The sequence below is a fragment of the Pleurodeles waltl genome, chromosome 4_1 (genome assembly GCF_031143425.1).
Source record: "Pleurodeles waltl isolate 20211129_DDA chromosome 4_1, aPleWal1.hap1.20221129, whole genome shotgun sequence".
NCBI lineage: Eukaryota > Metazoa > Chordata > Amphibia > Caudata > Salamandridae > Pleurodeles > Pleurodeles waltl.
In genome coordinates, this window is record NC_090442.1 from 773,277,563 (window position 1) to 773,292,564 (window position 15,002).

Genomic DNA, 15,002 nt, shown 5'->3' on the forward strand with positions numbered 1-15,002 from the left:
CTAGGAATGGAAGAAATGTGGTTCCGCCTTGGGCGAGTTTCTAATTTAACGTTTTGCGCCTGGGTTTCATTGACAGATTTTCAGAGCGCTTTTGCTCGTCTTCTAAAAGTCGTTCTGCTCAGGTGTTGGTAGTGTCTTTTTATTATTATTTTCAGAACATAGGTTGATAGCCCCATTTGTAGGGAAAGATAGACACTTCGGGATGTTAAAGCACCCCGAATGAAGGCTAGTGGCTCAAATTCACTCCCTCAAATGGTCTGAAGAGTTTGTCTCGAGCGCCAGGTGTACTCCACTCTTTCATCTCTTGTTTCCGGAAGGCAAGGCAGGACCCAGCACTAGCCTTTGCTCCAGTCACAGGGATCCGCTATTGGTATGTCAATGTGCTGGAGGCGGGATTAGCCTGGTGCCTTCCTTGCAAGCTTTCATCTGCTCTCTTTGCAGGTGAGAAGCAATGGTAGCAACATCGACCTGCATTAGCCCCATAATTTCACCCAGCAACCGCTTTCTCCCACCTCAACATTGCAACTGGACATCTTCATAGCAGAAGGGATTCTGTACCAATATCCACAGAGCCAGTGACATCACCATTACAAAATGGCTGCCGCTACCACCCTGGAGGAGAGGTGGTTTGGGAGAAAGTTATTGGCTGAGACTGACAGGCGGCACAACTGGACTTCCAAAGCCTTAATGTTCCTCAGAAGTGGGGCGTCGGAACAGGTAAGAATCACTGTCTTGGCACTGAGTTTACTAATATGACATAGATATTTTTTCAGGAGAGGGCACATGTAAGCCAGTGCGGTCAATTTACAAGGTTCTGTATGAAGAGACACAGCATGTTTCTGTTGCAAAATAGCTACCACAGTTGGGCAACAGGCTTACTCTACATGCAGTGGTGGTGGTACAATTTTACATCGCCCCCTGCAGCATCAGACAAGTGCAAACTTGTCATTTGGAATGACCTACCAGTGCAAAAAGTACATTTTGCACTAGTTGGGCAAGGCAAAAGTTAATTAAATTGCACCAGCGTCACCACAATGAGCGTAACCCGCAAATGCCAGTTTAATGTCACATCTGTACCAATGCAGTATTTGCATTCCCGACCCAGTGTTCACTCGCTGTTCTCGATGGCACGTTTTTCGGGGTATTGGGGACACGTGTGTGTGTCACTGTGGCCAAGCACGTTTTAATTCAGGACTAAGAACACCTGCGTGTTTCAGTGACCATCCCACACAAACACGATACTATAAAGCCATGACTAGAAGCGTGATTTGCAGAGCACTGGCGCATAAACTTTTCTGTGGGCCACTGTAAATACTTAGACTTGTTCACGACAGTGAGCAGATGCTAGTTCTGCAAGAAATAGTGCGCAGGCACGTTTCTGTGGACATTTAGCACATACATAAGTCACACACTAGTGCGCACTTCAAGCAAATGGAGACATATTTTTATAAAGTCAGTAAGCACACCAATTTTCAACTGGCATTGAACACATACATCATTGTGCGCAACGAGAGCTTCAGGACAGTGCAGACATATATGTCTATATCGTCAGCAAACACATACATGTTGTGCCGGCATAGAGCATAGAAATCTTTTTGCACAACGAATGTTTTTAGGGCAGAAGAGACCTCTTTGATTATATTATCAGGAAACACACACATGTTTCTGTGGGCTTTGAGCGCACATTACTAATGTTGCAGAGCTGTGACCATAAATATGTTTCTTTATGTGACTGCGTATGCATCTTTCTGCATTGCTGTACACATACGATTTTTTGAAACAGAGTTAGCACATGCATTTTTCTGTGGCAATTGAGCACGTGGATGGGAATATCGTGCATATGTGTTTTCGCGGGCTTTCAGCACGTATGCGTGTACCCGGGAATTCAGCATGTTCCTGCTGGGGAATAGGCAAAGAAAGTGCTTCCTTTGTGCATTTTTTATTTCCTGTTTAATGGGAAGACACATGAATTTGCTGAGCATTTACGTTATATCGGTTTTCAGTCACTATTGAGTCGCCTCGAAACAGACACATTATTCTGAGGAAAATGGAAATAACAAATGTGCTCAAGGAGTATTGGGCAGGACCCATGTGCTTTTATCAGAAAGGAGAATATACATGTGACTCTTGGCACTGGATGAGTGTTTCTGCTATGCATATATGGTCTCCTTGACCAACGATCACCTCACCATGTCTGCCAGATCTCTTCAATGTAACCCGCTCCATCGTGCTACACCGCCCACCCTACCACCAACCAACTTCCCCCCAAGAAAGAATCACACAGAGAGCTTGGTTGGAGATAGCAGGTCCCAGATGTATGAAATGCAGTTGTCATAACACTCTTATAATCGAAAATCTCTCAGGAGGTCATAACTCACGTTAAGCCATAAATCACTTACCAAACCATTGCCAAGGACCATATATCACTGTCCCCATTGACTAGCGGAACTTCGTCCTCTCCTCAGCATTCTCCTCTCAAGGGTTGAGCGCTGCAGCTTCTAGGCTTCCCTTGTTATTGACGTCTGACCTCGTAGGCCTATCAAGTCAAGCCCAGGCTGCAAGTGCCATGTCTGTGTTGAGTCTAACGCTATTTCCTCTTTCCTTTTTTTGCTTTCTTGGTGTCCCAAGCCCAGGCCCACCAGTATAGCAACCTTATCCTTTCTTTAGGCCTTCTGGCTCCCCGTGGATGTTCCTGATCCCGACCGATGCTGCTGCCTCCTCTGCCCCGTCATTACGCTTGTGCAGGACCCTGGGGGTGAGCGCACATGCATCTTTGAATGCGGCTACTCTTCAGGAAGTTTCTGATGAAGGAAGAGTACTTAGCGCTGTGGTGCAGGTCAGTCTGCATAGAGGTTCCTGTTTCTGCTGATAATATTTTGAGCTGGAGAGTTGTGTTTCCTGTGCTTTACTCTATTCCATGGACCAATGGGGAAGGATTCTCGTAGAAGGAGGCAGCTGGAGCCCTCCTCTTCCTCAACTTAGTCTGTAGCCTATCTTCCTCCTAAACGGGCTGGCGAAGAAGGAGGAGGATGGACGCTCAGACGGCTTATTTGGGAAACAATACTGGAGCTGAATATGGTCAAGGCTCCTGCAAAGCCTATCCTAGGGGAGATGTTTGCTGATGTTTCTTACGTTTCCAAGTAGGAGCAGACTCCAATGGAGGCGATCAGAAGTGGAAGTAAATTGAGAAGGACTTACTCCCCCAGCTTCTGACTCATGTTAAATGGAACATGGGATTTCAAGCAGAAGAGACTCCTCAGCCTTCTTCATCTGATAGTGGTTTGTTGAGGCAGATGCAGCTGTCCACTTATCTGGATTTTCCAGTGCACCTGGAAATTATGGAGGTCCTGCACAGAGAATTGAGAGACCCTGACAAGATTCTTCTGTCCCGCTTTATGGCCAAGCTGTATCCTATTACAGATATGCAGCATGTCTTGCCTGATTTCATCCCTACGGACTCTTTTGTTGCAGGTTTGGTGGGGCGCACTTCGCTGATGAGTGATTCTATTATCCTTGACCTTGCGGATAAACAGATTATTCTCCCCTGAAGAATGTGTATCAAGGGCCCATCTGGCTTTTAGGGCTGGCATTTATGGTAATTATACATCACATTCCTTAATTTCCAATTTCAAGCAGTTCTTTAAAGCAGTGATAGAGAGGACAGAATGTTTCACTTTGCTGGAGAGTATTGAGCAGCAGAGTGAGTAAATGTTAGACATTTCCTTTGAGGTGTTCATGCTATAGCTCTGTCTTCTGGGCATTAAGTTACGGCTCATCGTATCTCAAGGATTGGCGAATGGATGTGGCCCAGAAATCCTCTGTGCTGCAATTGCCATTTGAGGGTACTCACCTGTTTGGAGCAGATCTAGAAAACAAGCTGCATAAGTTGTTTCAGAAGAAGCACTCCTCTTAAGCAGTCGCCTTTTCCTACAACTGCCAAAACCTTTTCAGTTTGTCAGCCTTCTCATCGTCAACATCAAGGTCAGCAGAGGAAGTTTCGACCTTGGAGTGAGCCGGACAAGAAACCCAAGTCCCTTAAGAAGCAGCGGTCCTGACTATCAAAGAATTTGCCAGCCCTGTGTAATTAGAGGCAGGGTGTGTTTCTTTTTTACTGGGAGTCTGGCTCAAATTCACTTCTGACTCTTGATTTCTTCAGGTAATTCAACCAGGATACAAGATAGAGTTTGTGTCTCAGAAGCGAGGCCTACACAGTGGCAATTTCACAAGGACAAAAGGCATGCAATCCAACAGGGGGTAGAGTCTCTGTTGCAGAAGGAGGCATTCTCAGAGGTCCCCAAGGAGTCCAGGGGTAGGGATTTTTACTCCATAATCCTTCTGGTTCAGAAGGCCACGGGAGGTTTTCAAATGCTTCTCAACCTCAAACATCGGAACAAATTTGTTTACACTATTCATTCAAGATAGAGACCCTGCAAAGGATTATTCCCTTGGTATGCCGGGGTCTAGGATTGTGAGGTTGGACCTTCAGGATGCCTACTTCCATGACCAGTGTTTCCTCTCCATCAGAAGTATCTATGTTTCTGTGTCAACAATTAGCACTTCCAGTTCAATGTACTCCCATTTGGCTTAAAGATGGCTCCATAGGTATTTACAGAGGTAGTGGCCTCCCTGCATTTTCAAAGCATCCACCTATACTTCTGCTTGGATGAGTGGCTGCTTCATGGTCCAATGGATCAGCAGCTGCTACAGGAATTGTGGACAGTTCTAGTTCAGATTCAGGAGCATGGGTTCCCCTTCAATTGGGACAAGTATCAACTCCAGCTGCACAGGATCAGACCTTCACAGGAGCTTGCTTCAGAACAGACGTGAAAAGTCTTTCTTCTCAATTCCTGAGGAGGTTGGTGTCTCAAGCACTCTGGAGTCAGTCCCTTACAGCGCAGCATTGAATAAGGCTTTAAGGCACATGGTGGCAACGGTTTTTACAGAGCCCTGGGCCAGGTTGCATATTTGCCCATTTTGGACTCATCTTCATGCCTTCTGGAATCCTCGCTTGGTGGAATTCGAGAAGTTAGTCCCAGTAACTCCTAAGATCAAGGAGTTTCTGACTTGGTGGCTTCTCCTGGAATCCTTGTGCAGGGGAAGTGGGGCTCCAGCCAGACCCACCAAGGGTGTTAATTACGGTTGCAAGCTCGCTTGGGTGGAGAGCAACTCTGGAGGCTGCCTCCACTCAGGCACAATGGTCCCTTCAGGAGGGAAGGTAGTCCTCCAACTGGAGAGCGTTGACGGCTGCGTTGAGGGCACTGTTACATTTTCAGGAAATTCTTCGGGGGCATCATGTGTTGATCAGAACAGTCATTATGGTGATAATGGCATATATAAAAACAGGGGGAAACCAGGTCGAGTTATTCAATTTGATGACACAGCAGCTGATATTTTGGGCGGAGTGCCATCTCCTTTCCATTTCACATAAGGGGTGTGGACAATGCAGTGGCTGACTCACTGAGTCGAGTGTTCCCTCCATCTCAGGAACTGTCCTTGTCAGTGCCCATTTTCAGAAGATTTGCCAGAGGTCTGGGTCCCCTATTTGGATCTTTTTGCTTCTCCGCTAAATGCCCAGTTACAAACGTTTTGTATGAGGGCTTCGCAGGAGGGAGCGTGGAGGCTGGATGCTCACACAGTCCTATGGCCAAACAACCTGCTTCATGCTTTTCCTTTTCCCCTGATTCCCAAACCTCTGGCCAGGCTTCTGGGGGAAGACAGGGGAATTATTCTGGTGGTGCTCTTTTGGCCCAGAAGGGCATGGTTTCAGATTTTGAAGTCGTTGGCCCTTCTAGATCCTTGGTTACTCCCTCTTCATCCTTCCACTCTCTGGTTCTTGGACAGAGTTCTCTCCCAGAGACTGCCGGTGTTGATTTGGAAGTTTAGAGGTGGGTTGGCACCATAAGGGATTATTAGCTTGTCATTTGGCAGTAGCTGTTCAGAATTCTCGTCGCCCTTTGACTTTACACTCATACAGGCGCCATTGGGCTAACTTCCAGAAATGGTGTGCTGAGCATGTAGTTTCTCCTGTTGCATGCTCCCTTCCTGATGTATGGCAGTTTATATGGGATGGTTATAAGAAGCAGCTGTCACTTTGTACACTGAGGGCCAAGCAGGCTGCAATCAGGTCTTTAGAGATCCATGGGGGAAACTGAGTGATTCAGATGATTTGGTATCACATATGTTTAGAGGTTTTTCTCGTTCCAGGCCCATGGTCAACCCTTTATTTCCACTGTGGGATTTACCTTTGGTCTTAAGGGCTTTGACATCTTCTCCTTTTGAGTCCCTTGAGCAGGCAGATATTAAGTTTGTCACCATAAAGGTATTTTTTTAGTGGCTATTACATCTGCCAGGAGTATTGGGGGCTTGCAGTTGTTATGGCCAGGGAACCTTTCCTTAATTTTTTTTGATGAAGGTGTGGTCCTGCGGTCAGATCCATCTTTTGTTCTGAAAGTGGCATCTGCCTTCCAGAGGTCTCAGGAGATGGTTCTCCCAACTCTTCTGAATGTGTCTAAGCCTTCTCAAAAAGTTGGTTGGCATTTTCTTGATACGAAAAGAGTGCTGCAGGTCTGTTCAGCTATGACAGAACCCTTTCATAACTATGAATCCCTTTTTGTTACGTTCAGTTCCTCTAACATAGGGGAAAAGCATCAGTAGTTTCCATTAGCAAGTGGATAAAGCAGGCTGTTTCTCTGGCTTATTCTGCATCTGGTACACCCCCTCCCGGTGGGATTCAGAGCCACTCTACGAAGTCTTTCCTCCTCTTGGGTTGAGGCAATTGGTGTTTCCATTGCTGAGATATGCAGTGATGCTACATGGGCATTAATGACTTCAGAATGTTTTGCATGCGTATAACAATTTTGGGCCTGGGGTCTGGGATTCAGCTTTGCCCTCTATTTATGTTATTTTATTTTCATGAAAACCTTTATGAATGTTTGCAGCATTTCCGGTTTTAATGTTTTTTTTTTCTTTATGGTTATGATTGGAAGGTATTTTGTGGGCTGCTATGGTATTCCTCATTAGCAAATAATGGGATGGGAATTTAAGGAGATAGCATAGAGGTAATATATTACTTACCAGTAATCTTAATTTACTGACACATCTCCGCAGTGGGTGTATGATTTGTAACAGGCCTCACGCGGGCTCCAGCTTTATACAGAGCTTGCAATGGAGGGGGGAGTCTGCGTTCTTAAGGACCGTGCTATGCACGCTTGAAGAGTGCTGTGGGTTGTGCACCGCTGCCGGGGCCTTGGGACTGACACTGCGCCTCCGAGGCGGCATTTCTGGTTTTACTTGTAGAACAACTGGAACGGCTGAGGTGGCTAGAGCGAGTACTCGATGGGAAGTGAATACTCCTTTACTCCTGCAGAGCTAGCAGGATACGCATGAGTTGTTAATACCTCTTAGCAGCCCGGGCACCTCTTCACTGTGACATGCCAGCTGCTATCTCCTGCTGCGAAACAGAACCATTGTGTCCGACCCCATGAAAAACAAGCGTTGGCAAAGCTACTATGTCTCACCTTTGAGACCTATTAGCTTTTCCAACGTTTTTAGCTTATATTAATGAATATACATTGCATATTTTACGAATGTAAATATTAGCATTTGTTAACATTTGTAAACTCTGATTTAGTGCACTTGTGTATTGTAATTTACTTTACTAAGCATTGGCAAAACCAAGCGTTTTCAGCTTTAAAAGGCTGAGCTAGTGAGTTGTCCAATAATTGTTTGGTACCTGTGAGCAGAGTTTCAGTTAGGTTTCCAGGTGAATGCTGGTTGTGGGAGGCTGTTCTTAATGGGGTACGATTGCGAGCTTTGGTGCTGAGGCTGAAGGCAGTGCGAGTGAGTGGGCCATAACAGTGTTCACATTACGTGCTCCTTCAATTCTTGGCACCTCATCAGTGTGCATTGGTGATGGTCACATTTGTACCATTTGTAATTACAGATTCTTATTATTTAAAACAAAACTTGTTATTAATTTACATCAAACTTCCAACAAGCACTCACAATGCTTGGCCAATAGAGAAGTGCTAAGAGGCAGCCACCATAGATCACTACTAGACATCACATGTCATTGTGCTGGTTTCGATCTCTTCAGTTCTCTGTTGAACTCTTCCAGTGTAATGTAATACATTCATCTTCTTTAGGGGTGACAAATATTGCTGAGGGAGCACTGTTTTTCACAGTTTTTACACTTTTACTTCTAACCCTGCAGCCAGGTGCAATATCCTCTTACAGGATGGTAAAATTAAAGCAGAAAAAAATAAAAATATACAATGAGCTATAATATAGAGCAACATTGAACTCTCAACACAATGACAACAGTTAGCAAAAATTAGAGATCACTTTGTGAGAAATAGAAAGCAAAGAAAATTCCACTCAACACAGGAGAGAAAAACCTCAAAACAGCATCCGAAGTTAGTTACACCAGCCAGCTTTGTTATTTTAGAATGTGTCAAAGGAAATTATGTTAAGGTCAGTTTTGATGGTATTTAACACTGTAGTCAGCCTGCAAACGTGTATGTGTACACCCACAGTAGAATGCCAAACGAAAATGTTCCATTGCAGCGTCTCTGGGCGGGGAGGAACACAGCTAGTGTTATGTGTCAGAGGGGGAACGGTACACTTCAGTGAAAGAACATTGAGGGCCTGACCTCCACTGTGACACCTGTTAACGCGTCCAGCCCTTATAAATTTCCCTGTACCTGGACACGTTGGAGGTCGGTGAACCTTTTAACCGAGTTGGGCTCTCCTCATCCTAGAATAGTCGGATCACTTAAACCAATAATCAATGACTATTGTAATCGATGGCCAATACTCAATTAATAGATCGAAATAACACATTAGGAATCAATAACAGTTGGTATTTCGACGCACCATGACCTTTCAGTCATGAATAACCACACCAGTTTATTAAAAGTTAATGAATTTATTTCCCTATATTAACAAAGCTAGCACAATGTATTTAAGTCTCAAAACCAAATGATATATGTATACGAACATTACTAGCTGTCCATAGCGGCGGAAGAAACGCAATCTACGCAAAATCTGAATTATAATGCATTCAGTTATAGCAATACAAATCACTAATATAAGCAACTGAATTTGACTAATTTCATACATCGGTCAGCATAACAAGATTTCAATTTAGCATGGTGCATCAGATGAATACCTTGACTAGCCTCTAATTAGCATTGGCATGTGGGGCTTCATGCAAACGAATTTGGTCAACACAAATTTGGAAAACTTCTAGCTTGGGCCCTATCAAAATAGCAGTTGGCACCTAAAAGGAAAAACACAATGCATAATACAATTATCCTTTCATAATTACCAAATACAATCAGCATTCAAGAAAGTCTTCGTCCTTCAGGTACCAGATCGATCAGCAAGGGGCAGATTTCAAAGGAGCAAAGTAAAGGGCAAGTTTCCTTGCAGCAGCAAGGAGAAAGGGGCAAAGTTACTGCATGGGCAAGACGGGGGAAATAAAAGTTAAAGACTCTAGGGTGAGAATTCTTAAAGTCTCTTTCTCTGGAATAGAGAAAAGGGCATCAATATGTCGTCCAAGATGACGTCTGGCATTTGGCTTCAAAGATGGCATCAAGGAAAATGGCTGACTTCTCTTTGTCCAGTGGGTTTAAGTAAGAAACATTCCAAATTCTTCAGGGTCTTCCATTGGAGGGTTCATAGGGTGGCTTCAATTTGACCAATGAATAGTGTCTTTCCCCTAGTACTCATTTATGCATACATTGTCCTTGGAACCTTAGAACACAAGTTGCAACAAAGTTTGCCAAATATTTCGATATCAGTACTTTTATTGTCCGCACCTGCAGAGACTGACCTTGCATCAAAGGGGATGCAACCGGCCTAGCACGAAACCTTGGAGATAAGTGTATTAGTCATCTCTACTGGAAAAATACAGAATAATCTTCTTTTAAGAGTAAAACCACGCAGTTGAATTTGAGACCAGGCGACTAGGCCAAAGCCTCTACTAAATTTAAGCTAAGCACAAAACAGTTTCAATCAAGAAAATCATAAAACACATTTGCAATTATGACGTATTACTACATTGGTCAATTCTTCATGATTAATTAGGCTTGTTTATAATAATGGCGAACTACCCTGAGGGCACAATTTCCCTCGTTCATTATTTTCTTTACTAAAATCAAACTACATTATACGATCTTGGTTATATGATATATGAATATATGTTAGTCTTTCTTTTCTGCGTCATCAATCCTTCCTCTGATGACTAATTATGTCATCACATCAAATCTACCTACAAATTTTATTCCATTAAAATTCTGTTTTAGTAATTTGGCACTTCAGTCAATTCCCTCTTTCTTTTGGTTCCCTTAGATTTTTCTCTGTATATTTCTACCATTTTGTTTTCTATTTTCTCTTCTCTTCTTCTTTTGTTCCTTGTTTTCAATATTTTAATAGCTTTCCATATTCCCCAAATACCTAATAAACAAATTAATACTATTAATATTCCTTTTACTATTTTCAGTAATAATCCATTCCAAATGTTGCTGAGCCAATTTCCCACGGAAGTAAATCCTTTTCCAACCTTCTCCCATACTCCTGGTTCTCTCAATTCTTTCAAATCTGTACTTTCGTTAGTTCAATTTGTAAGCATTTTTCTAATTTGCCCGCTGTTGTCCGGAAAATAAGTACAACAGTGACGTGTACCAAGCATTTTGCAAACGCCGCCATCCTTTGCTAAAAGAATGTCTAAGGCAAGCTGATTTTGAAGAGTCATAGCTCTTTCTGCAGCAAGTTCAGCATCCATCAGGATTATAGCTCCTGAGAATTTTGTCAGCATGTTATCCACAATAGTAGACAACTTTCGTATTTTAATTGAATTCAATATGACTCCTACTGAAGGAATCACTGCTCCAAATATATCTCCTACCACACCAGAAGCTGACCAGAAGCTGACTCCCTTTTCTGAACATGATGTGATTCAGACAGCTTTGGAAAATTCTTTAAGTCGTCCAGTTGAGAAACCTTTGGAAATACTATTCCCAAATAACATCTCCCATACCATCCTTTAGGAAGACGATAATAGGCATTAAGTCCACAAATATAATAAACCCCTGGAATAACTGGGTCTTGTCCATTCAGCATGAACGTCCATTTAGGTTGAAACAAAAACATATGTTTACATTCACTCGTTCCCACAAAAACTGTGTCATAATATGATTTATGTCTATGTACACAAAATCTCCCTACATGTAATGTATCTAAAGCTATTTTCCCTTGTGTCTTTATCGCGGCAAAAGCATAGTTATCTACAGATGTCCTCTTGTGTAATTCCCTTTCTAATTTCTCCTTCACCGCTTTCCTCCTATCGTCAGTGCGATCTAAGAAGCTTATCTCCATCGGTGAAAGCAAGCATGTAAGGTTTTCCCTGTGGGCGTGAGCTGTGTGGAAAGGTGACAATGGCTCAAAGAAACCCCTCATCAATTTTATATAATAATCTCTTGCTACTTTACTCAGGTACTCGATTATGGGGATATATGCAATTGTAACATCCTGATTGGAATAAAAGTAGTGAATATACTCCTGGCCATAAAATCTGGTCATTATTAAACTACATGTAATCCCGTACGTAAGAGGCATGCTATGATATGTCACCCCTTCCACTACTGAGGTAGGTATTTGTGTGCACACATAACAATCTTTCGCATCCATTGTCTCAACATACTCACTCAGCAAGCGATAGAAAACATTGGACAAAAGTTCCTTTTTATCATGCAAATGTCTTTCGTCTTGTTCGAGTCTCTTCAAAGGTGTTAGTTCAGTAATAGGTTTAGAAGTAGAAGCATCATTCGTCCCTCTCTCATTCTTTCCATGCATTCCAAGAACTATTGCTACAATTATTATTACACATGCAGTTATTAGACCTATACACATGTATTTACAATACTTCATTTTATGTCCCTGTGTAGTGTAGCCTGTCATGATCTATATAGAATCAGAAAGTTGAAGACACTTTATCAAATCGGATTTGCAGATATGTATAAAGCTGAACGAGTTCAATGTTCACACTGTTTTCTTTAGCAGCTTAGGGGGTCATTAGCCAAGCGGGAACCGCCAGAAAACCGTACCGCGGTCAAAAGACCGCGGCGGTCATTCTAGCTTTCCCGCTGGGCTGGTGGGCAACTGCCAAAAGGCCACCCGCCCAGCGGGAAAGCACCAGCAACGAGGAAGCCGGCTCCGAATGGAGCCGGCGGAGTTGCTGGTGTGCGACGGGTGCAGTTGCACCCGTCGCGATTTTCAGTGTCTGCTAGGCAGACACTGAAAATCATTGTGGGGCCCTGTTAGGGGGCCCCTGCAGTGCCCATGCCATTGGCATGGGCACTGCAGGGGCCCCCAGGGGCCCCACGACACCCGAACTGCCATCCTGTTCCTGGCAGTGAAAACCGCCAGGAACAGGATGGCGGTAAGGGGGTCGGAATCCCCATGGCGGCGCTGCAAGCAGCGCCGCCGTGGAGGATTCACAGGGGCAGCGGGAAACCGGCGGGACACCGCCGGTTTCCCGTTTCTGACCGCGGCGGTAATTGCCCTTGATGCACCGCCAGCCTGTTGGCGGTGCATCCTCCGTCCCCTACACTGGCGGTCTCGGACCGCCAGGGTAGGAATCACCCCCTTAGTCTCTTATCGGTTAGTAGCTTTGTCTCAAAATCGGTTTCAAAGTCAATCAAGTTAGCAATGTCTTCAATGTCTTAGCCGGTTCGAAAGTCAATCAGGTTATCAATGTCTTATTCGGTAATGTTCATGGGATTTCACTTCTCAAGTGCCAAACTGAAGTTCCGCCTCTTCATTCTCATGACTGAGAGATAGGAATTCGTCTGACCAATCGTTAGTGGCTATGTATGCCCACTCCGGACCAGAATATCTTCTGCTCGGTATTCTTTTCCTTTTTAATTTAGCATCTCCTTTTGATTCTCTCTCACTGGTACTTTCTTCCTTGGCTGGGTCTTTCTCTTCACTCGGTGTTGCTATTGCGACAGACACTTCTTTTATTTTCTCTTTCAACTTTGGCCCTTCATTTTCATTTGCTATTTCTTTAGTCCTTAGTTTCACTGGCGATATGCTTTGTCTTCGTTTCGCACTGTTTTCACCTGAGAGACCTGCAACTGGTTCTGGACGAAGTTGAACGACTTCACTCTGTCTCGTATTGTCGTCTCCTTCTAGGGGGTCAATCAGGTTTTCCTTTTCTTTTCTTGTATCGTCTGTTTCAGGGAAAGCCCTCCTCTGATCAGGCTCTCCTGCATCTTCACCTGTCGCAGGCTCTTTGTCACCCTCAGGATCTTCGTCACTTTCTGATGTTTCTCCTCCGTTCTCCTCAAATGGATCAGATATTTCTTCTTCAGAAAATATCTCTCCCTCCTCTATTTCTGCTTGTTCGCCTCCAAGTTCTCGTTGTTCTGTCTCGGTGCCTGGTACTTTCTTGTCAGTCACTGGCGATTTCAGCGCTTCATCTTCCTCTTCTGTGGGGCACGTCACCCTTTTCGTGGGACTGGCGTGAATCCAGTTGGGAACTCCTGCACACTTCACAGCGGTAGTAGTCGTCAGAATCACTTGGAAAGGTCCTTTCCAACGGGTTCCAGGCCCGACTTCCTCACGTGCTTCTTTATCACGACCCAGTCACCTGCTTTCAGGGCGTGTCCTGGACCTTGGATCGGTGGCAAGGTGGTTGCCTCCACCTGGTGAGAAAAAGAGCGTACCACATCAGCTAGACCTTTGCAGTAGTCCAACACCATATCATCTGTAATATTCAAAAGAGCATTTGCAGGAACTGCTGATCCTGAAGAGGTCATGAAGCCTCTTTGTGACCACAACTGTCCAAAGCCATGCACTATTCCAAATCCATACTGTCAGTGTAAATGGTGACTTTCATCAATGCGGAAAGTTGGCAAGCTCTAGTAAGTGCTACCAGTTCCGCTACTTGTGCAGAGTAAACTCCTTGAAGCCAAGATGCTTCCAGAACACCTGTTATTGTACATACAGCATATCCTGCTTTCAATATTCCTAGTGCATCTCTTAAACATGAACCATCAACAAAAATAACTTGATCGTTTTCTTCCAATCGGGTGCCTTTGATGTCAGGTCTTGGTTTTGTACAAAATTCAGTCACCTGAAGACAGTCGTGCTCGATGTCTTCAGGGTTCTCAATTTCAACATTTTCACTGGGAAACAAGGTTGCCGGATTCAACGTAATGCACCTTTTCAGCTGCACGTTAGGTGAACCCAAAATTATTGTCTCGTACCTTGTAAGCCTAACACCGGTCATGTGCTGTGTTCGGGAACGTGTCAAAAGTATCTCGACTGAGTGAGGGACCATGACTGTTAAAGGATGTCCAATCACTATTCCTTCGCTTTGATTTTGGCTGATACCAACTGCTGCTACGGCACGCAAGCACCCTGGCAGTGCTGCTGCGACCAGATCCAAAGCAGCTGAAAAATATGCTACTGGTCTGTTTATGCCACCATGGGCTTGAGTCAAGACAGACAAGGAACATGCATCACGTTCATGACAAAACAATGTAAAAGGCTTTGTGTAATCAGGCATACCTAAAGCTGGAGCCCTGCACATACATACCTTTAATTCAATAAAAGCATCCATCTCATCTCTTTTCAGCACTATTTCATCCAGTGCATCTTTCTGGGTCAGTTTCAGCAAAGGTTTGGCTAGAGTTGAGAAATTGGGAATCCATTGGCGACAGTAGCTCACCATTCCCAAAAACTTTATCACCTCTCTTCTTGTCTTCGGTGGACTCATTTGAAGCACACTTGTTATTCTCTCTTTCATAATTCTTCTTGACCCTTTCTCTATTTGGTGACCCAAATATTTCACTTTCTTCTGGCAGAACTGTAATTTCGAAGGGGACACTTTGTGTCCGTTCCTTCCCAAATGATTCAATAGGGCAATGGTGTCAGCTGTACAGTCATTTTCTGTCTTGGACGCAATCAGCAGATCATCAATATACTGTACCAAG

At 44.1% G+C, this 15,002-nt stretch overlaps 1 protein-coding gene across 1 annotated transcript in view; it reads left to right on the forward strand.

Annotated features, from left to right (window-relative positions):
• The first annotated feature begins 426 nt into the window (after positions 1–426).
• Positions 427–15,002, forward strand: part of MIOX (myo-inositol oxygenase) — a 367,739-nt gene continuing 353,163 nt past the window's right edge. The window contains exon 1 of the mRNA XM_069229442.1: positions 427–717. Coding sequence (XP_069085543.1) covers positions 595–717 — 123 coding nt within the window. The 5' untranslated portion in view covers positions 427–594. The remainder of the gene's footprint in view (positions 718–15,002) is intronic.